At 39.1% G+C, this 23505-nt stretch overlaps 1 protein-coding gene across 5 annotated transcripts in view; it reads right to left on the bottom strand.

Annotated features, from left to right (window-relative positions):
• The window catches only part of UNC13B (unc-13 homolog B), a 240564-nt gene that overhangs the window by 166262 nt on the left and 50797 nt on the right, over positions 1 to 23505 (bottom strand). For all 5 annotated transcript variants that reach the window (XM_047767856.1, XM_047767851.1, XM_047767852.1 and 2 more), the window contains exons 2-6: positions 23369 to 23398; positions 21909 to 22008; positions 16019 to 16136; positions 14817 to 14940; positions 9234 to 9307 (exon numbers count right to left, since the gene is read on the bottom strand). In XM_047767856.1, the coding sequence (XP_047623812.1) occupies positions 9234 to 9307; positions 14817 to 14940; positions 16019 to 16136; positions 21909 to 22008; positions 23369 to 23398 (446 nt within the window). The remainder of the gene's footprint in view (positions 1 to 9233; positions 9308 to 14816; positions 14941 to 16018; positions 16137 to 21908; positions 22009 to 23368; positions 23399 to 23505) is intronic.

Here is a 23505-nt window from a genome sequence, read left to right as displayed (position 1 = left end):
ATTAGAATTGGCTCCTCCTACCCCCTGATGGCCCCTCCCATCAGGAAGCCTACACCAAGCCCCCATCCTGACTTCAGCCACAAGGGGGGCAGACGCCAGAAGTAAGAGAGGCTACAACCCTATTATCTGTAAAAAGGTCACCACACCAAAAACCCATAAAAATGAAAAGGCAGAGGACTATAACTCAGATGAAGGAGAAAGGAAAACCCCGCCCAAAAAACCAGCTAAGCCATGAGGAGATTCTCAGCCTCCAGGAAAAAGACTTTAGATTGTTGATGCTGAAGATGATGCAAGACATTGGAAATAAACTGGAGGCAAAGATGGGTAACTTACAAGAAACACTGACCAAAGAGACACAAGATATAAAACTTAAACAAGAAGAGATGCAAAATACAATAACTGAAATAAAAAATTCACTAGAAGCAGCGAACAGCAGAATACAAGAGGCAGAAGAACGAATAAGCAAGGTGGAGGACAGATTACTGGAAATTATGGATGCGGAACAGAAAAGAGAAAAAAGATTGAAAACAAATGAAGAGTCTCAGAGAACTCTGGGACAATGTGAAATGCACCAACATCCATATTATAGGGGGTGCCAGGCGGAGAAGAGAGAGAGAAGGGGACAGAAAAAATATTCCAAGAGATAATAGCTGAAAATTTTCCTAACATGGGGAAGGAACCACTCACTCAAATCCAGGAAGCACAACGAGTACCATATAAAATAAACCCAAGGAGGAATACCCTGAGACACATATTAATCAAACTGACCCAAATGAAAGACAAAGAGAAAATCTTGAAAGCAGCTAGGGAAAAGAAACAAGTAACATACAAGAGAACCCCAATAAGGTTATCGGCAGATTTTTCAGCAGGAACTCTGCAGGCCAGAAGGGAGTGGCATGATATACTTAACGTGATGAAAAGAAAAAACTTCCAGCCAAGATTACTCTACCCAGCAAGGCTCTCATTCAGATTTGAAGGAGAAATCAAAATCTTCACAGATAAACAAAAGCTGAGAGAATTCAGCAACACTAAACCAGCCTTACAACAAATACTAAAGGAACTTCTCTAGGCAGAAAAGAAAAGACAGCAACAGGAAACAAAAATTCCACAAATGGCAAGGCTCACCAGTAAAGGTATATATACAGTAAAGATACGAAATCAGGAGTTCCCTTCGTGGCGCAGTGGTTAACGAATCCAACTAGGAACCATGAGGTTGCAGGTTTGGTCCCTGCCCTTGCTCAGTGGGTTAACGATCCAGCGTTGCCGTGAGCTGTGGTGTAGGTTGCAGACGCGGCTCGGATCCCGCGTTGCTGTGGCTCTGGCGTAGGCCGGTGGCTACAGCTCCGATTCGACCCCTGGCCTGGGAACCTCCATATGCTGCGGGAGCAGCCCAAAGAAATAGCAAAAAGACAAAAAAAAAAAGATACAAAATCATCCATGCACAATTATACCACCAAAATCAGGAATCATGAGAAGAGGTGGGTACAAATTCAGGACACTGAAGATGAACTTGCAATTAAGAGACCAACAACTTAAAACAATCTCAATACATACAGACTCTTATATCAAAACTTTAGAAAAACTGCAAACCAAACATCTACAATTGATACACACACAAGGAATCTCTGGAGAAGAAATATATCTCATAGTAAATAAGTACATAATCCACCATGAAGGGGGTCATTTGACATCATTCTTGGAATGCTGAAGTCTTCTTACATCTGATTCTGATTTCCTCTCCATCAAAGAATTTGTGATAATTATAATTAAATAATGCAACTGTACAATTAAATAATACAGTTCTACAATTGTATTATTAATAACCATTTCTCTCCATGGTACAATGTAAGGTCTATAATGTCTTGTTTATCACATCACCTAGAATGGTGTAATGACTATATTGAAGAATCAATAAGATGTAACAAATTGTGAGGACATATTTATATAGTTACACTGTTTTTTAACCAATTTATTCATCTTATATTTTACTTATTTTCAGAGGGTATATTATTTTTGTTATTCTTACCAGTTATTTTTTTATTATGCTATATAAAATATTTAATGGTATATAAGGCTTTCTTCTTCATAAATTTTAGTTGGATAATATACACAATTTTAATATAAAGTTTTTAAAGAAAAAATTGAATGTAATAGATAATACCAAATAGTAAAGATGAAAGCCATACAAAATGGGATAAAATATAGAATAGATTTCCTATTTGTCTCAGCATATTTTCCATTCCACTTCTCCTGAGGGAGTCACTTAATCTGTTTCTTAAGATCCATGCTATAATAATCTGTATGAATGTAACTGTGTTTAAATATATTTTATTTGTGTGTATTTTATTCTGTAAAAAAATAAAATAAAATTTCAAAACAAACAAACAAACAAACAAGACAAAGAGGTGGAAAACAGCCACACTTAAGGCCAGGTGAGGTAACTCAGAAAGAGATTGTATATATAAAATCTGGAATAGAGTGGCTTTATGATGAGTAAAAAAAAAAGAAAGAAATCAATGGCATTTCTATACACTAACAATGAAAGAGCAGAAAAGGAAATTAGGGAAGCAATCCTGTTTACTATCACATCCAAAAAATAAAATACCTAGGAGTAAACCTACCTAAAGAAACAAAAGACCTATACCCTGAAAACTACAAGCCACTGATGAAAGAAATCAAAGATGACACAAATAGATGGAAAGACATATCATGCTCTTGGATTGGAAAAGTTAATATTATCAAAATGGCTATACTATCTAAGGCAATCTACAGAGTCAATGCAATCCCTATCAAATTACCAAGGACATTTTTCACAGAACTCGAACAAAACATTTTAAAGTTTGTTTGGAAGCACAAAAGACCCAGAATAGCCAAAGACATCCTGAAAAAGAAAAATGGAGCTGGAGGAATCAGGCTCCCGGACTTCAGACTATACTACAAAGCAACAGTCGTCAAAACCGCATGGTACTGGCACAAAGACAGAAATATAGATCAGTGGAACAGGATAGAAAGTCCAGAATTAAACCTACACACCTACAGGCAACTAATCTATGGCAAAGGAGGCAAGACTATACAATGGAGAAAAGACAGCCTCTTCAATAAGTGGGGCTTGGAAAACTGGACAGCCACATGGAAAAGAATGAAAGTAGAACATTTCCTAGCACTATACACAAAAACAAACTCAAAATGGATTAAAGACCTAAACATAAAACCAGATACTATAAAACTCTTAGTGAAAAGCATAGGCCAAACACTCTCTGACATAAGCGACAGCAGTATCTTCTCAGATCCACCTATCAGAGTATCGACAATAAAAAGAAAAATAAACAAATGGGATATAATCAAACTTCAAAGTTTCTGCCCAGCAAAGGAAACCCTAAACGACACAAAAAGACAACCCACAGAATGAGAGAAAATCTTTGCAAGTGAATTGACTGACAAGGGATTAATCTCCAAAATTTATAAACAACTTCTGCAGCTCCATACCAAAAAAACAAACAACCCCACCCAAAAGTGGGCAGAAGATCTAAACAGACAGTTCTCCAAAGAAGACATGCAGATGGCCAAAAAACACATGAAAAGATGTTCAACGTCACTCATTATTAGAGAGATGCAAATCAAAACCACTCTGAGGTACCACCTTACACCAGCCAGAAAGGCCATCATCCAAAAGTCTACAAACAGTAAGTGCTGGAGAGGGTGTGGAGAAAAAGGAACCCTAGTACACTGTTGGTGGGATTGTAAATTGGTGCAACCACTGTGGAAAGCAGTATGGAGATTCCTCAGAAAACTAAACATAGAACTACCATTTGATCCAGCAATCCCACTCCTGGGCATCTATCCAGAGAAAACTATGACTTGCGAAGACGCATGTACTCCAATGTTCACTGCAGCACTCTTTTCAATAGCCAAGACATGGAAACAACCTAAATGTCCATCGACAGAGGAGTGGATCAAGAAGATGTGGTACATATACACGATGGAATATTACTCAGCCATTAAAAGGAACGAAATACCAGCATTTTTTGCAACATGGATGGACCTAGAAACTATCATGCTAAGTGAAGTCAGCCATACAATGAGACACCAACATCACATGCTTTCACTGACATGTGGAATCTGAAAAAAAGGACAGACTGAACTTCTTTGCAGAACAGATGCTGACTCATGGACATTGAAAAACTTATGGTCTCCGGAGGAGACAATTTGGGGGGTGGGGGATGTGCTTGGGTTGTGGGATGCAAATCCTGTGAAACTGGATTGTGATGATCATTATATAACTATAGATGTGATAAATTCATCAAGCAATAAAAAAATAAAATTAAACAGTGGAATGGAACATAAAAAATAAAAATAAAAAATAAAACAGTGGAATAGAACATAAAAAAATAAATTATTATCAAATCAATGTGTTAAAGGTATTGTGGGGTTTTTTAATTTTTAATTTTTTTCCCATTTTCTTTTCTAAAATTTCTATTGAAATATAGTTTATTTACAATGTTGTGTGGGGTTTTTTTTTTAAGGCCTTATCTGTTAAAGATGTATTCTGCTCTATTTATGTATTCGTGGCTGAGACACGATTTAATGTAAAATGGTACAGCCACTTTGTAAAACAATCTGGATGTTTCTAAAACCGTTAAACGTAGTTACCATCTTCTCCAGCAATTTCATTCTCAGGTATATATCAAAGAGCATTGAAAATGTATGCCCCAAAGAAAACTTGTATAGGAATGTTCATGGCAGCATTATCCATAAAAGCCAACAGGTGGAAACAACCCAATTGCTCATCAACTGACAAATGCAGAACTAAAATGTAGTATATAACCATACAGTGGAATATTATTTGGCAATAAAAGAGAACAGTACCGATAAATGCCTCAACACAGCAGAAACTTTGAAAATGTTAAGTGAAAGAACATAGGCACAAAGGTCCATATATTACAGAATTAATTTATGTGAATGTCTAGAATAAGCAAATGTATGCAGACGGAAAGTAGATTAGTGGTTACCCAGGACTGAGGGTGAGAGGATTAATGTGTAATAATAGCTAACAGCATAGGGTTTCTTTATGAGATAATGAAAATGCTCTAAGATTAATTGTGATGAATTAATTTTACAACTGTGAATATACTAAAAACCACTAACCTATACAGTTTAGATGTGTGAACTAAATGGTTTATGGACTATATTTCAATAAAACTGTTTTTTAAAAAAACAGGGACATACAGGAAGGGATGAAAGAAGTTAACCCAGTGAGCTACAGAGCTAGAATAGAAACAGAAAGCAAAAATCTCAGATGGAGAGAACTATGTCTAGTCGCTCATGATGGAGCATGATAATGTGAGAAAAAAGAATGTATACATGTATGTGTAACTGGGTCACATGCTGTACAGGAGGAATGAATGGATGAATGAATGAATAAATAAATAAAGATTTTTAAAAAAAACTCAGGAGTTAAGAACCACAGACCAAGAACCCTCATGTTTATAACTTGTAAAATTCTGCAATTTTGTATAAGTTATATTTGGGTTTTTTATTGTCTTAATCCCTTCATCTGAGTTTATACAAAGTTAAGCCTGTAAAATCCAAAGTACAACCATCTCTTCACTAACAAAACAAAGAAGATGAACATTTGGAAGACAACGATAGAGTGGATTTTGGCATTTACCAAGGACAGAAGACAGACTGGAGGTTTGAACAAAGAAAATCTGGAGTGTGGCTTCGGCCCAAGAGGAGTTACGTAGCTTCAATAATACAAAGCCTACTAAGGATTCAGAAGAGCTAAGGGAAAATCCTTAAAGGAGTAGTTTGCATGTGTCCCAAATTCCACTTTTTTAACTCATTGTGGATTGAACTGTATCCCCTCCGAAAGACATGTTGAACTCCTAATCCATGGTACCCATGAATGTCACCTTATTTAGAAATAGAGTCTCCGAGTTCCCGTCATGGCTCTCAAGTTAGTGAGCCTGACTGGAATCCATGAGGACAATGGTTTGATCCCTGGCCTCGCTTAGTGGGTTGGGGATCCGGGGGATCTGGCCTTGCCATGGGCTGTGGTGTGGGTAACAGACGAGGCTCCGATCCTGCATTGCTGTGGCAGTGGCGTAGGCCAGCAACTACAGCTCCAATTTGGCCCGTAGCCTGGGAAACTCCATATGCCATCAGTACAGCCCTAAAAAGAAAAAAGAAGAAAATAAAATAAAAAGAAAAAAAGAAAAGAAATAGAGTCTCTGCAGAATTACCATCGTGGCTCAGCGGGTAATGAACCCAACTAGTATCCATGAGGATGTGGTGGCAGGGTGGGGGGAGATGGGATAAAGATGGAGGAGTAGAAGGACTGGAGTTCACCTTCTCTCATAAAAGCAACAAAATTACAACCAACTGCTGAACTACATTCAACCAAATAGACTACAAACTATCAAAAAAGATATCCTACTCCAGAAGACAAAGAGGAGGCCACATCAAGATGGTAGGAGGGGCGATTTCACTGTATAAGCAACCCCATACACGCCAGGTGGACAACCCACAGACTGGAAAGTAACTGCATCATAGAGACTCACCTACAAGAGTGATAGTTCTGAGCCCCACGTAAGGCCTCCACGCCTAGGGATCTGGCATTGGCAGAAGGAGCCCCCAGGGCATTTGGCATTGAAGGCCAGTGGGGCTTGTGTGCAGGAGCTCTACGGGACTGGGGGAAGCAGAGACCCCATTCTTGAAAGGCACACACAGGCCTTCATGTACACTGGGTCCCAGGGCAAAGCAGAGAGTCCATAGGAATCTGGGTTGGACCTGACTGCAGTTCTTGGAGGATCTCCTGGGAAAACAGGGGGAGACTGTGGCTTGTTGTGGGGGAAGGACACTGGAGGCAAAGATCTCCAACATGTGCTCCTCTAAAGGTGGCCATTTTGGAAATATCTAGCCCCATTACATCCCTGGCCTTGCTCAGCGGGTTAAGGATCCAGCATTGCTGTGAGCTATGGTATAGGTCACAGATGCAGCTCGGATCCTGCGTTGCTGTGGCTGTGGCATAGACCTCAGCTGTAGCTCCAATTCGAAGCCCAGTCTGGGAACTTTCATATGCTGCAGACGCAGACCTAAAAAGTAGAAAAAAGAAAAGAAAGAAAGAAAGAAGGAAAAGAAAATGAAAGAAAGAAAGAAAGAAAGAAAGAAAGAAAGAAGGAAGGAAGGAAGGAAGGAAGGAAGGAAGGAAGGAAGGAAGGAAGGAAGGAAGGAAGGAAGGAAGGAAGGAAGGAAGAGAGAAAGAGTTCCCGTCGTGGCGCAGTGGTTAACGAATCCGACTAGGAACCATGAGGTTGCGGGTTCGGTCCCTGCCCTTGCTCAGTGGGTTAACGATCCGGCGTTGCCGTGAGCTGTGGTGTAGGTTGCAGACGCGGCTCGGATCCCGAGTTGCTGTGGCTCTGGCGTAGGCCGGTGGCTACAGCTCCGATTCAACCCCTAGCCTGGGAACCTCCATATGCCGCAGGAGCGGCCCAAGAAATAGCAACAACAACAACAACAACGCAACAACAAAAAAAAAGACAAAAAGACAAAAAAAAAGAAATAGCAAAAAGACAAAAAAGAAAGAAAGAAAGAAGGAAATTGATTCTCTGCAGATGCGATTGAGTTAATCCAATAACTGATGTGCTTACAAAATCAATGACATTTGAACACAGACACAAAAAAAGCGACAATGTATTGTTAGGACAGACAGACACACAGGGAGGCATGTAATAATGGAGAGAGATAATGAAATAATGTGTCTATAAGCCAAGGAAGAGCAAAGACTGCTGGGAACCACCACAAGATAGAAAAGAGGCATGGGACATTTTCTTCATCAGAGCCTCCAGGAGGAAGTGATCCTGCCAATACCTGATGTCAAAATTCTAGCCATCAGAACAGTGGGAACTGTCATTGTAAACCACCCAGAATGTGTTGCTTTGTTATGGCAGCCCTGGGAAACTAAGACACTCATCCAATCACTGCATTGTGGCTTCCAGTACTAATCTGCGAATGCTGATCATTAATTGCCAAATCCAATAGCTCCATCTCATTACTCATCTTCTCTGCTCTTGGTAACATTTGATACTGTCAAGAATTTATGCCTTAAAACTCTTTTTTTCTTTTCTCCTACTCTCTCTTTCAGGCAGCTCTTTCTCAGTCTCCTTTGTTTCTCAGGATTCTATCTTTGATGTTTCCCAAGATTTTGTTCCTGTTCTTCAATACTCTTTCTACATTACCTGAGTAGTGAGCGCTTTGATTCCTATGACTTCAATTGCTATAAATATTGATGAATCCAAACTCTATGCCTATAGGTCCCCACTTCATCCAACCCTGAGCTTCAGATTCTCTCATGAGGTTGTTTATCAGACATTTCCACTGAAATTATCCCCTGGTACTCCAAATTCTGCCTTATTATCAGACAAATTTTTGAATAGTCCAACTGTACTGAAGTAAAAAAAAAAAAATTATCTTTTCCCTCCATCACCACCAACAAAAACACTCTCCAATCCTCATGGCCCAGATTGAGTTGATTGTGTTCTTTTCTGTGCACCAGACTCATCTCTGGAGATAAGTTAGGAGAGCAGGACCAAGCAATGCAATAGTCTAAACATTCCCAAAAAGAGCACACAAGTAAGGATACATATCCAAAAATCTGGGAACAAGCAGGAAAAATAGCCTTCTGCTATTCTGTGCAACAAGAGGACAGATTCCCTAGCATAAGTTCATTCCGTAGAGTTGAGACCCAACTCAGTGCCAAATTAGCCACTCCTGGGGTGCAATGAGAGGAACAGGAAAGGCATACAGATCCTTCTAATACAGGCAATCTTCTAGCTGCCTTTTTTTTTTTTTTTTTTCTTTTTTAGGGCCACACCTGTGGCATATGAAAGTTCCCAGGCTAAGGGTCGAATTGGAGCCACAGCTGAGGCCTATGCCACAGCCACAGCAACACTGCATCTGTGACATACAACAGAGAATGTGGCAATACTGGATGCTTAACCCACTGAGCAAGGCCAGGAATTGACCCCTCATCCTCACAGATACTACTGTCAGGTTCTTAACCCACTGAGCCACAACAGGCACTCCATGCCTTTTTTCTTTAATACAGTTTAAATGCTTGCATTCTTCAACATGCTCCTGGATCATCAGTCCCTTGACAAACCATAAAATGTCCTATAAAGAGACTTTCCCCATCTCTTTATATTGGAAAAAACAAAAACAAAAACAATTCCTACCTCAGTGTCAGCTTCCAAGGCATTGATCTGCTCCAATTTGTAGGTCCAATATCTGGCTTCCTCCTCTGGGATATCTACGACAAAAAGAAGAAACCACATTACTAGGTTAATAATTTAATCATGAGTTGATAATACTTAAATAAATCAAATGATCTAAGTTAGAAGGGTAGGGGTGGTGGACAAATTTCACTGGCTTGGTTCTTGCCATGAACATTATCTTGAATCTTCACAAAAATCAAAATAATATACTATTATTCCTCTGTATCAGAAGACTTAATATTGTTAAAATGTCAATACTACCCCAAATGCTCTACAGATTCAATCAGTTGCTGTTAAAATCCCAATGATTTTTTTTTTTTTTTGCAGAAATACAAAACCCACCCTAAAATTCATATGGAATCCTAATGGACCCCGAATAGCCAAAACAGTCTTGAAAATGAAGAACAAAGCTGGAGGACCCATACTTTCTTATTTCAAAACCTACTACAAAGCTACAGTAAATCAAAATTAAAACTATGTTACTGACATAAAGATAGACAAGTAGACCAATAAAACAGAATAGAGAGCTCAGAAATAAACCCTCACATATATGGTTAAATGATTCTTTTCAAGGGTACCAAGAAAATTCAAGGGGGGAAAGAGTTCTTCCAAGAAATGGTGCTGGGATAACTGGATATCCACATGCAAAAAAGAAAGTGGACCCTAACCTAATACGATACGGAAAAATTAACTCAAAATGGATCAAAACCTAAATGTAAGACCAAAAACTAGAAAACTCTTAGAAAAAAAACCATAGGATCAAAACTGTCCAACACTGGATTTAGAAATGATTTTTTGGCTAGGACACCAAAGCCACAGGCAACAACAACAACAACAAAAAAAAAACAGACAAATTAGACATTGTCAAAATTTTTTAAATGTTCTACGTCAAAATACAATATCAACAGAACAAAAAGGTAACCCACAGAATAGGAAAAAATATTTGCAGGCATATATATGATAAGGAATTAATCCCCAGAATATAAAGAGAACTCCTAAAACTCAACAATAACAAAAACCCAATTCAAAAATGGGCAAAGGACTTGATAGACATTTTTCCAAAGAAGATATAAGAATGGCCACTAAACACATAAAAAGATGTTCAACATCACTAATCATTTGGGAAGTACGAGTCAAAGCTACAATGAGATACTACTGAATACCCATTAGGATGGCTATTATCAAAAAAACAGAAAAACAAACAAGCCAGAAAGTAACATGTGCTGAATGTGGAGAAATTGGAACCTTTGTCTGCTATTGGTGGGAGTGTGAAATGGTACAGGCACTATGAAAATCAGTATGGTGATTCTTCAAAAAATTAAAAAAGCATTACCATATGACCCAGCAATTCAACTTCTGGGTATATACCCAACAGAACTGAAAGTAGAACCTCAAAGATATATTTGCACACCCATGTCCACATCAGCATTATTCACAACAGCTAAAATGTGGAAGCAACCCCAGTGGCCATCAATGAATTAAGACATAAGCAAAATGTGATATATATACTTACAAAGGAATACTGTTCAGTCTTTAAAAGGAAGGAAATTCTAACAAATGCTACAACATGGATGAATCTTGAGGACATTATGCCAAGTGAATTAATCCAGTTACAAAAAGACAAATACTGTACAATTCCACTTACATGAGGTACTTAGCATAGTCAAAATCAGAGACAGAAAGTAGAACGGTGGTTGCCAAGGGCCGGGGGCAGAGAGAAAAGAGGAGTATTTTTTTGTTTCTTTTTGTTTTTGCCGAGTCCAGGACATGTGGAAGTTCCCAGGACAGGAACTAAACCCATGCCACAGCAGCAACCCAAGCCATTGGTTGCAGCGACGATGATGGATCCTTACCTGCTAGACCACCAGGGAGGGGAGTTAATTTTTTAGTGGGTATAGAGTCTTAGTAGTGCAAGATGAAAAGAGCTATGGATATGAATGGGGTGATAGCTGCACAACATTATGAATGGCATCATACCACTGAACTGCATGTTTTAAATGACTGAGATAGTTAATTTTACATTATGTGTATTTTACCACAGTTTTTTTTTTTAAAAAAGAGTAAAGAGGGAGTTCCTGTTGTGGCACAGTGGAAACGAATCTGACTAGGAACCATGAGGTTGCATGTTCGATCCCTAGCCTTGCTCAGTGGGTTAAGGATCCAGTGTTGCCATGAGCTGTGGTATAGGTTGCAGAAGTGGCTCATATCTGGTGTTGCTGTGGCTCTGGTATAGGCCAGCAGCTATAGCTCTGATTAGACCCCCAGCCTGGGAACCTCCATATGTCTAAAAAGACAAATAAATAAATAAATAGTAAAGAAAAATAATGGTATACATTGCCTCGACCGAATGTTAACAATTTCCAAAACATGAAACATGTTTTAAGAATATCAGATGTATCCATATATCCAGCACAAAAGAGAAACAGTAAGACAGAACATGGATCAGGGAGTTCCCACTATGGCACATTGGTTTAAGGATCCAGCATTGTCACAGCTGTGGAGTAGGTCGCAGCTGCAGCTTAGATTTGATCCCTGGCCCAGTAACTTCCATGTGCATCAGGTGCAGCCATAAAAAAATAAACGAACAGGAGTTCCCATGGTGGTGCAGTGGTAATGAATCTGACTCGTGTCCATGAGAACACAGGTTTGATCCCTGGCCTCGCTTAGTGTGTTAAGGATCTGGCATTGCTGTTAGCTGTGGCTTAAGTGGTGGACACAGCTCAGATTTTGGTGTTGCTGTGGCTGTGGCATAGGCTGATGGCTGCAGCTCTGATTCAACACCTATCCTGGGAACTTCCATACGCCATGGGTGTGGCCCTAAAAATAAATAAATAAACAAACAAAATATGGATCAGATCAACTTTGATAATATTTATACAGATAAACTTTCTAGTAATCCATATGAAGGAATCAAATACAGCCCTTTCTTCTTTTTCCCCCTCTTACCTAAACTTTTACCTCCTTCCCCTCAAACCATTCTTCAGCAATTGATGGCAATATTTCCAAGCCTTATAATAAAAGCTTCAAGTAATTTACTACCTGATTTGTACAGCATTTCCTCATCCATAAAATGGTATACCTTGTACTTAAAAAGAACAGGTGAGGAAGAGTTGCTGTGCTGTAGGTCTATACGTTCTGATATAACAATTCACCAAGATACATTGTTAAGTAGACAATGAATGTGTTAGAATATGCTACTATTTGTGTCCATGATTTTTTTTTTTTTAGGGCTGCACCTGCAGCTTATGGAAGTATCCAGGCTGGGGTGGAATCAGAGCTGCAGCTGCCGGCCTACACCATAGCCACAGCAACACCAGATCTGCGCCACAGCTGTACCTACACCATAGCTCATGGCAACGCCAGATCCTTTAACCCACTGAATGAGGTCAGGGACTGAACCCACATCCTCATGGATACTAGCCAGGTTCTTAACCCACTGAGCCACAACAGGAACTATCTAGGTCTATGTTTTTAAAAGGGGTTGAGGGTTTATACCTATGCTTATAAAATTCAAAGACTGACTCTGGAAAGATACACAACAAAGTATTAACTGTAGTAATATATAAGAAAGATAACTGATTTGTGAGGGAGACCTAATTTTCACTGGATAAAGTGTTAAACTACTGTGCATATATTACTGCCTCATCCCTCAAAATGTTTGAAGAAAAAAATACAGAGCTACAAGGATATTTACTGCAGTACTATTTATCATACAAACTTTGAATAAAGTACTCAACAAAAGGAATGGTTAAATATATTACAACTTAAATTAAAAGCCCAGGCTCTGGAGCCAAATCAACCAAGTTTCAATGCTTTACCACTTACTAAATCAACCCAGGCAAAAGACTTCAATGCTCTGTGCCTCCATTTCCTCATCTCTAAAATGGAAGTAATAGCTGGGTCTACCTCAAAGGACTGAAGTGAGGATTAAATGAGATTACATATGTAAATACTTAGTGATACACCCACTGGCACACACATAGTTATTGGTCAACAAATGTTATTTTTATTATTATTGTACATTCGTACAATAAAATAAAATCAACCACTGAAAATACTTAAGGACAACATTTTATATAACATGCATATAACTATGTAATTAGAAAATAAAATAGGTTAAAATGTAATATATACAGTGCCATTTTATAGGAAAACTGTGTATATGCATTAAAAAACTAGAACATAACATATAAAAAAACATTTCTAATTGGTGAAATTTTAAGAAATCTTTATGTCCTTATGCACACCTGTATTTTCTGAGTTTACAATATAATAATATAAAAAATTAAAAGTTACTTAGATGATGGAGGAGTTCCCATTGTGGCTCAGCAGGTTAAAAACCTCATTATTATCCATGAGGATGAGGGGTCGATCCTTAACTCAATGGGATAAGGATCTGAGCTGCAGCGCAGGTCACAGATGCAGCTCGGATATGGCATTGCCCTGGCTGTGGCCTAGGCTGGCAACTGCAGCTCTGATTCCACCCTTAGCCTGGGAACTTCCATATGCCACAGATGAGACCAAAAAAATAAAATTATATATAAAAAAAAGGAGGGAGTTCTTGTCATGGCTCAGTGTAAACTAATCTGACTAATATCCACGAGGACGCAGGTTCAATCCCTGGCCTTGCTCAGTGGGTTAACAATACAGCATTGCCGTGAGCTGTGGTGTAGGTTGCAGACGCAGCTTGGATCTGGCATTGCTGTGGCTGTGGTGTAGGCCAGCGGCTACAGCTCCAATTCAACTCCTAGCCAGCCCTAAAAAGACACACACACACACAAAAGGAAATCTCCCAAAACTTTTAAGAACAATTTATGAAACCAAAACCCATTCTCACCCATCCCCTCCCAATTCAGTAAGACAGAAACTCCATTTCAGACTAGTATAGCTAAGAACACAGCGCTAAGAACATAAGCAACTAAACTGTAATCAAGAACTCCAATTGCTTTTCTCTTCACCTAGAACTTGGCCTACAGACACACAAGATAGTCTTTCTTTCTATTTTTCTGAAGTAATCATCGTTCTGAGTTTAGCTATTTCAGAGCTTACTGGAAAATCATGCCATTTTTGCTGAAATCACCATAAGCTACAAGATGTACATAGACTGAAATAGAACATAGCAACAACAACAATAGCATACATGGATATTAATAATGTAAAGTCAAAATAAAAATTGAATAAAATTAAACAGGATACCATTTAAACCAATTATAAAACATCTGAAAACTGGGAAATTGCTAGAGTTATTGCAGCTTGCAGAAACGAACCCAACTAGGATCCATGAAGATGTGGGTTCGATCGGTGGGTCAAGGATCTGGCATTGACACAAGCTGTGGTACAGGTCGCAGACGAGGCTTGAATCCTGTGTTTCTGTGACTGTGGTGTAAGCCAGCAGCTCAGCTCTGATTTGACCCCTAGCCTGGGAACTTCCATATGCAGCATGTGTGGACCTAAAAACCAAGACAAAAAAAAAAAAAAAAAACCCGAAAACAATTTCAAACAATACGGTAAATTAAATGGTTTTTAAAATCTAATCAGACTCACCAAAAGGCAACTCAAATCTTGTGTCCAGCAAAATTTTGTGGGGAGTTGGGTTTTTCGTTCCACAGATCTCATCATCTTTCATTAACGTCTCTGCCTCCAACGTGGACCATTCTCCAGGCCCTTCCTAGAAAACAGAAATCTAAGATTAAACTTCACTCTTTCACGACTCCCTTCTTGGTTAAAGAGCCAGCTGTTTTCTTCTCTCAATTTCCCCGTTAAAGAGCTTGTCTGGGCCACTCACGTATCCTAACGAGGTAAACACACCAAGGTCACCACCTGCCTCTGCTGTATGTGGCTTCTATTCTCCCTCTTTGGTGGAAGAGAAGCTTTCACTGTGGTTAGCTTTCTGCCAGTCCACCAAGGACAGAATTTCCAGAGTACCAAACTCAAAAACAAAACTTCTCCATGGACCAATATTTAATTTGTGTAATTCTTAGTGACTACGTCACTTAATATGCCATGACTTCTAATCACTACAGAGCTATTAACATTGCTAGTTAAGCTGAACTAAACTGGAGCCACAATGAAAATATCCAAAGTGAGTGTCATGGGAAAATAATGCTGAGTTATGTTCTCATCTGGTAAAGTGTAGTGGAAATTCAGTCTTCAAAACACTGCGTTAAATAAGATAGTGTGAAGGCCAAATGCCAAGCCTGTAGTTCCTTGAACATATAAGGTTACATGTGGAAGAAGGAAGGCCGAAACTAGTTCCCTGGAATAGGTGACTTAAAGAGCAGAGAACAGAACCGAAACAGCTGCCTGAGGAACTCCTCTCAGAATACTGACTGAGAGGGAATGCAAAAGACACAGGCAGCCTAGATCAACCTAGCAAGCAAGCTAGTTATCACATCCACACATACTTACCCTTCCCCGGACACTCCTCTCTCCCCTCCCTCGCACTCTCCTCCTCCATCCTTCGATCCACCATCCCCCAACACACACAGAATTAAAAAGGAGCTATCTACCCGATAATGCTAAAGAGGTGCTTTGGCATCTCCAAGTTCAGTCATAGGGCAGAGGGAAAGCCAGACTCAAATAAAACCCCTTGAACCTCCTGCTGAGATTAGGAATGAGCTAGTTTTATGTTCTCTAATTAGAAAGGGAACAGAGCCATCTAAGCTGCATGGCTGAATATTAGCTAAATGGAGGTAGGATGGAGAGAAGCAAGGGCTAGTGCAAATGGGCAATGTGCACTTACTGACCTCATCTGACTGACGAATCGTCTTCAGTGCGATCCACACAGTGCCCACCATGGTGTCCCAGATCAGTCCTTTGTTCCATACCTCTACACTTAAACCCAGGTCAAGGCGACTAATCTCACTAAAGGAAAGAAGAAAGCCTTTTTTAGACAATCAGATAATGTGAAAGAAACAGCTACATCTCCTGTTTTTCTAAACCTTGAATATGTCCTCATCGGGACTCTGTCATCACGGAAAAATCAAAATGTCCCAGATGCTGCAAGAACTCTTTAGGTTCCTAAAAACATATGTAGGGTATGCAGAGAAAAATGGCTCTGTCAAAGCACAGAAAAACCCTCTCCTTTGAAGCTATAATCATGGTAGCTTGAAAATATAAATTAATAATACAGTTTCACTTGAAGAATGAGGCCAAACAATGAGGGCATAACTGCCAGGTGTATCTACCTACAATGTCCACCTTTAAGCAACAGTTTTCTATGTTTTATTGCTAATACCAGCACCACCCCCAACTTTTATACCTACAGATTTTATACAGAAAACTCTGAGGAAAAGGCAAGTCTTCTTTAAAAGATATACAAAAGGGAGTCCTGGGAGAAGTAAAAGAACCTCTGAGAAGATATAAGTTTGTTGAGAGCACAGGGTCAGAGGCAGGTTAGGGGCACTCAAGAGTGCTAGTTCACACCACTCAGCCTCTGGAGAAGCCACTATCAGTTAAAGGAAGCACTGTCTCTTATAAACAAAATGATCACAGGATAATGATCAATGCAATGATTTTTCTGCAACGACAACTAGAAAAAATTCTTTGAAAAGAAAGTATTCTAAGAACGAGATGACCACTAAGCAACAGCAATGTCATCCATGGAAGAATATAGCTTGGAAGGGCTAACTCAAATATAATTACAGTCTTCAGGTGGAACAAGCAAACATTTATGTTAACGCTAAAAACATTCTCCAGAAAGCTCTTATGGAAACACAAAGTTTTTTGAGGGAAAATGCAAAAAAGATGAGAAAAGTTCATTCTAGCAGGGAAAGCAGAAAGGTATTCTCAGGAAAACAAGAGGTATTCATCACATGTAGAAGTTTCAAGTTTATGCTTTTGAGAAAGCTTGGCTTCCTATTGTACTGTTAAGATACACGTTCTCAGATTCACAAGTTTGAGATGTGGTATTACAGCCATAGAATTCATATCAACTGTGTTGAAAACAAGTGAAGCAAAGACATTTTGCCCCTTTTACATAAATACAATAGAATAGAGAAGTACTGAGCTCATCTGTTCATTTAATTAATGTTCCCTGAATACATACAACACATATAGCTTGGTACTCCGGGATACCAGTACAATATAGGGCCCAGTTTCTGTCTTTAAAAATTCCAAGCTATCTGGAGAATGGTTCACAGCTGAAAAGTAGGCCTTGGAAAATATATGTTAACAACCCCAAACCTTTTGAATCTAGAAAAGGAAAATTGCTTGGGGATACAAACATAATATTCCCAAAGCAGAGCCAATAGCTAAAAGAAACAGCCAGAGGTCTTTACAGCTTGACTTGGATAAAGAAGAAAATCTGTTCTTCAGGGAACTCTGAGTGGTGTGAAGAAAAGCCCAGACAATGAGGATATCTTCTATGAGAAGCTTCTTATCTACATTTGCTCAGATGGCCCAACTAAAAGTAATCTGAGAGCTCTGTTTATGTCTCATCCTCAGAGCTCTGAGGAAGTTTCTGTTTCTATTAACTCAGTCAAGAGTATACGTGCACACATGTATACAACATCCTGGGCTAGGCAAATTCACAGTAAGTTAAGATTCCCTCCTTCCCCTTAAAAAAGGAACAATCTGGAATTCTCTTGTGGCACAGCAGGTTAAGGATCCAGCATTGTCACTGCAGCATCTCAGGTCGCTGCTATAGTGTGGGTTCGATTCCTGGTCTGGGAACTTCCATATGCTGCAGGCACAGCTAAAAAAAAGAAAAGAACAATCTTGTCCTGGAAATAAGATACAGAAATCCTAAAAATAAATGAAAAATACCGAAATTAATATTAGATACTACCACATAATACATCAGGGAGAAAGAAAAAGGAGAAAGGGAGACAAACGACCAGCATTTGCATGGAGTTGTCAGTGACAGAAGGAGGACAGGGTAAAAGGAATAGGAATAAAAAGGTGGAAAATGTAGCTATTAAAGCCCATGTGTAAAAGGAGAAAGGACTGGAGTTCCCATCATGGCTCAGCGGTAACGGATCCAACTAGTATCCATGAACACATGGGTTCATTCCCTGGCCTTGCTTAGTGGCACAGCAGGTTAAGGATCCAGCATTGCCGTGAGCTGTGGTGTAGGTCACAGATGCGGCTTGGATCTGGCATTGCTGTGGCTATGGAGGAGGCCGACAGCTGCAGCTCTGATTTGACCCCTAGCCTGGGAACCTCCATATGCCGTGGGTGTGGCCCTAAAAAGACTAAATACATATATACATACATGAATAAATAAATGAAGTAAAAGGAGAAAGGACAAAATCCACAGAGAATCTCAAGGTGGGTGACAGAAGAAAATTCACACATGTCACAGCAGGGCTGAAAGGGGAAGTGCTATGGAAAACTGGAAAATAAACGGATAACAATAGGAGGGAGTGAGATGGACTGGGAGTCTGGCATTAAGAGATGCAAATCATTACATTTAGAATGGATAAACAATGAGGTCCTACTGCATAGCACAAGGAACTATAACCAGTCTCTTGGGATAGACCATGATGGAAGATAATATAAGAAAGTGAATGTATACATATACATGTATGACTGGATCACTATGCTCTACAGCAGAAATTGGCACAACATTGTAAATCAATTAAAATTAAAAATTTTTTTTTTAAATAATAAAGCTACTGTGCTGATGAGAGACTGCAGAAGATCACTACATTTCACATACTGGGAACAGTTATGACAGTGAGTGATTACTATAGCCAAATGGAAGTCAGAAGAAAGTAGGACTGCTAAGTTTATATTCTACAGCCAAAACTGTGGTGTGGCTAACAGTGGTACAGGAAGAGACTTGAAAAAAAAAATGTGCATAGCTGACTTTATACAAGTGAAGAAGCGCTTGGTCTCACTCTGACATCACTATAAGTGAGAAACGGAATAAATAAGGTTTATAATCATGACAAAGAGGCAACCAGGGAGAAGTCTGATAGCAAATAGCCTCTTTTTGAAGCCCGGTTCTTTCAGCTTCACTATAAGTGAGAAACGGAATAAATAAGGTTTATAATCATGACAAAGAGGCAACCAGGGAGAAGTCTGATAGCAAACAGCCTCTTTTTGAAGCCCGGTTCTTTCAGCTTCCAGGACACCACTATCCTGTTTCTCCTTCCTCTCAGTTCATTCCTTCTTAACCCTCTTTAAATGCTGGTGTTCTCCAGGCTCTTCCCCAGGCCCTTTACTTACACTATCTACTTTCCCCAAGCTTTCTCATCTACCCCTGTGGCTTCAACTGACCAAAGTATATCTCCAACCCGGCCTTCTTCCATGAGTGCCAGGTTCAAGTTTCTAACTATCTTCTGCAACTTTCTTCCTACCTGTCCTGTAAGAACCTCAAATATAAGCTTGTTCATAACTGATATTATATTATCTCCTATCCTAGTGAGTAGCACACTAGCCACTCAATCATCCAAGAAAACTTTTTTCTACTTCCTTAACATCTTCTATTCATCCTTTTCTATTGATTCTTCCATTTTTATCTTAGCCCAAACCCTCATAATCTTAACCTTTAACTATTATAATAAAGTTTCCTAAATGGTACAAATAAGCAGCAATATATAAAAAGCTCAAAGGATTAGGAGTTCCCATTGTGGCTCAGTAGGTTAAGGGCCTAATGCTGTCTCTGTGAGGATATGGGTTTGATCCCTGGCCAGATATAGTGGGTTAAGGATCCAGTGATGCCTCAAGCTACAGCTTAGGTCACAGATGCGGATCAGATTCAGTGTTGCTGTGGCTGTGGCATAGGTCCCAGCTGCAACTCCAATAGAGCTATGGCCCAAGAATTTCCCTATGCTTCAGGTGCAGCCGTCAAAAGAAAAAGAAAAAAAAAAAGCCCAGAGGATTAGAATGTTTCCCCATAAAAAAAAGAGTCATTCTATGTCTGAGATGCACTGTAAAACTCACAAAGGGGAGTTCCCGTCGTGGCGCAGTGGTTAACGAATCCGACTAGGAACCACGAGGTTGCGGGTTCGGTCCCTGCCCTTGCTCAGTGGGTTAACGATCCGGCGTTGCCGTGAGCTGTGGTGTAGGTTGCAGACGCGGCTCAGATCCCGCGTTGCTGTGGCTCTGGCGTAGGCCGGTGGCTACAGCTCCGATTCGACCCCTAGCCTGGGAACCTCCATATGCCGTGGGAGCGGCCCAAGAAATAGCAACAACAACAACAACAAAAAAGACAAAAGACAAAAAAAAAAAAAAAAACTCACAAAGGAATTTCACTTCAGTCACAAATTTCATAGCAATTTTAATATATTTTCTTGTGGGACTCCACTGTGCCCAAAAACAAATATAACCTTGTAAAAGAGAGTAGGCCTTGAAGTTCACATCATGGCTCAGCGGTTAATGAACCCGACTAGTATCCATAAGGACGCAGGTTCAATCCCCGGTCTTGCTCAGTGGGTTAAGGATCCAGTGTTTCCATGAGCTGTGATATAGGTCACAGATATAGCTTCGATTCATGCAGATACAGGTTGGCTTCAGTGTTGCTGTAGCTCTGGCATAGGCCAATGGCTATAGCTCCAATTGGATCCCTAGCCTGGGAACTTCCACATGCCATGGGTGTGGCCCTAAAAAGACACACACACACACACACACACACAAAAGAGAGTAGACCTTACGAGAGATAAGAGTAGAGATAAGGAAACTGACACTCAGAGAGGCTAAGTGATTTGCTCAGTCCTTCAAAATGATATTCTACATTTTTTTCCCCTTTACTAGGTCAAGAAAAAAATTGCTAAAATATAAAGAAAAAAAAGGAAATATCATTTTTATGGCCAGAGCTTACAATTATAATATACTAAATCCTATGTCTTATGTAGGCAATGCTACTAACATTTACTCATTTTCATTAATTAGATGAAGGTAGGACATTTTACTCAGTAAAACAAAAGGATTTTAAGCACAGAAATCCTCATCTTCGAAAGCAGGCAACTTGGGTACACACAGTCCTCACAAGCATAACCACATTCCTCCAAAGAGGCTTCTGAGAATCCAAGAAAGATTAAGTTAGGTTTAATAGCATGCTAAGTATGTTATACTACAGCTAATTCTGACCACTAGGAAAATCTGGCTAGGCAGTATTTTCACCAACATAAACTAACTGGAAGTTTACTTGAATACATAATTCACTTCTAAGAACAGATTAAAAATTCGGAAGAAAACAAAACTGCAGATGTATTTCACCTACCACACACCTCATTTGCTCCTCTAATTTTCTTTTCTTTTTTGTTTTTGTTTTTTATGGCTGCACCCACAGCATATGAAAGTTCCCAGGCTAGGGGTTGAATCAGAGCTGAGCTGCTGGCCTACACCACAATCACAGAAACACAGGATCCAAGCCTCGTCTGTGACTTATACCACAGCTCGTGGTAATGCCAGGTCCTTAACCCACTGTGGGTCCAGGGATCAAACCCACATCCTCATGGATCCTAGCCGGGTTTGTTAACTGCTGAGCCATGAAAAGAACTCCCCATCTCTCTAATTTTCTAAAAGAATATTTAACATGCTATTAAAATATGTTTTTAGGCACTTACATATTTTATAAATCTTAGATATACATAAAATCACAAGTTTCTTATACTTGTCTAATCCAATCTGATTACCTTGGAAAGATTATCAAATATCATAGACATGCTGCTGCTACAAAGTACTTACAACATAAAATCTTGTTCCCAGGAAGGTTGATCACCACAAACTGCTACAGTTGTGCTCTTCACATTTTGCACTTTCAGGGTCACATATGTGTTAAATTTGTCTTTGAAAAACATACAAAACAAAGATGTAATACTTAGTGCTTAGATTGTTACCCAATCTCACAAGGCCTTTGGAATTAAGCAATGTCCAAATTACAGTATTACATGTAGGAAAAAAACAAAATTATATATTGTACAGTACAGCATCATTCTAAGCATAGAGCTACAAAAAGTTGTAAAATACATTCTCAAAAACATAATCTATAACAATATTTTTCAAATTTAAGAAATATATCTAACTAGTGGATACATATACACATATATACAAACACAAAAGCTTTAGGAAATAAAATATGAGATACACTAATATTTCCTTTTCTAACTTATTTAGTTAAAATGTTAATCACAACCAACTAAATAGATTTTATAGCCCACCAACAGTTTGAAAAAAATAATAATCTAATTGATTTTGTAGGAAAGAAGACATGAAAATTTAATAAAATGTATACAGAAATAAGTACCATAGAGAAAGAGAAAAAAATCCAGAAGAGGAAAGAAGAGTTACCTCTAGCTGTTTACAGGGACAAGAATTGAGGAAAAATCCTCATAAAGGAAGTAGATTTCAAGCTTAATCTATTGAGTGTGGCCTAAAGCACAACTTACATAAAAAGAAATATTATTACAGAGTTGTAAAAAGGAAATTCTCTAACTTGAGTGTATAAGTTGAGTACTAAACAAAGATAGGTTTGAAAAAAAACAAAGGTAGGTGGCCTGGATCTCAAAACTCAGAAATCTAACCTAATGCTTAATTAACACAGCACATTCTGTGACTTCCTCTGTATATCCATGATTAAGGGCACTGAATTGAGAGTTCACTTTTTTGTTTTTTTTTCTTTTCTTCTTCTTTTTTTAGGGCTGCACCTGTGGCATATGGAAGTTCCCAGACTAGGGAGGGGTCCAACTGGAGCTGGACCTGCCAGCCTACACCACAGCCACCACAATGCCAGATCCAAGCCACATCTATGACCTACGAAGCAGCTTGCAGCAATGCTGGATCCTTAACCCATTGAGTGAGGCCAGGGATCAAACCCACACCTTTGCGGACACTAATTGTGTTCCTAACCTGCTAAGCCATAATGGGAACTCCCAAGAGTTCACTTTTCTATGGAAGAAGTTAATAATAACTTGGTAAAATGAAAAAAAATTATCATTTTTGACTCATCAAATTGTCAAAAGACTGCTTAAAACAATTACCTCATATTAGACATGTGAGAAAATGGGCTCTGTCATGCACTTCCAGCAAAATGTAACTCTCTTAAAAATATCAATGAATTAAATGAAATCAATGATTTTTTGAAAGACTGCTCTTAAATCACACCAAGTTATGTGGAGAAGGACATAATAATTAAAAACTGGCCTTACCTGGTGAACCTTGGAATTTGGCTCTTTTAACTGCAAGAGAGAAAAAGAAGATACCATGAAGAATTTTTGGAAATTAATTTATTCAATCAACATTTCTTGAGTAACTACTAGATGCCAAAATTAGAGTTAGAACAAGA

The sequence above is a fragment of the Phacochoerus africanus genome, chromosome 2 (assembly GCF_016906955.1).
Source record: "Phacochoerus africanus isolate WHEZ1 chromosome 2, ROS_Pafr_v1, whole genome shotgun sequence".
NCBI classification, from domain to species: domain Eukaryota; kingdom Metazoa; phylum Chordata; class Mammalia; order Artiodactyla; family Suidae; genus Phacochoerus; species Phacochoerus africanus.
The sequence above is the reverse complement of the archived record's forward strand: the minus strand, read 5'-3'. Positions and strand labels throughout refer to the sequence as shown.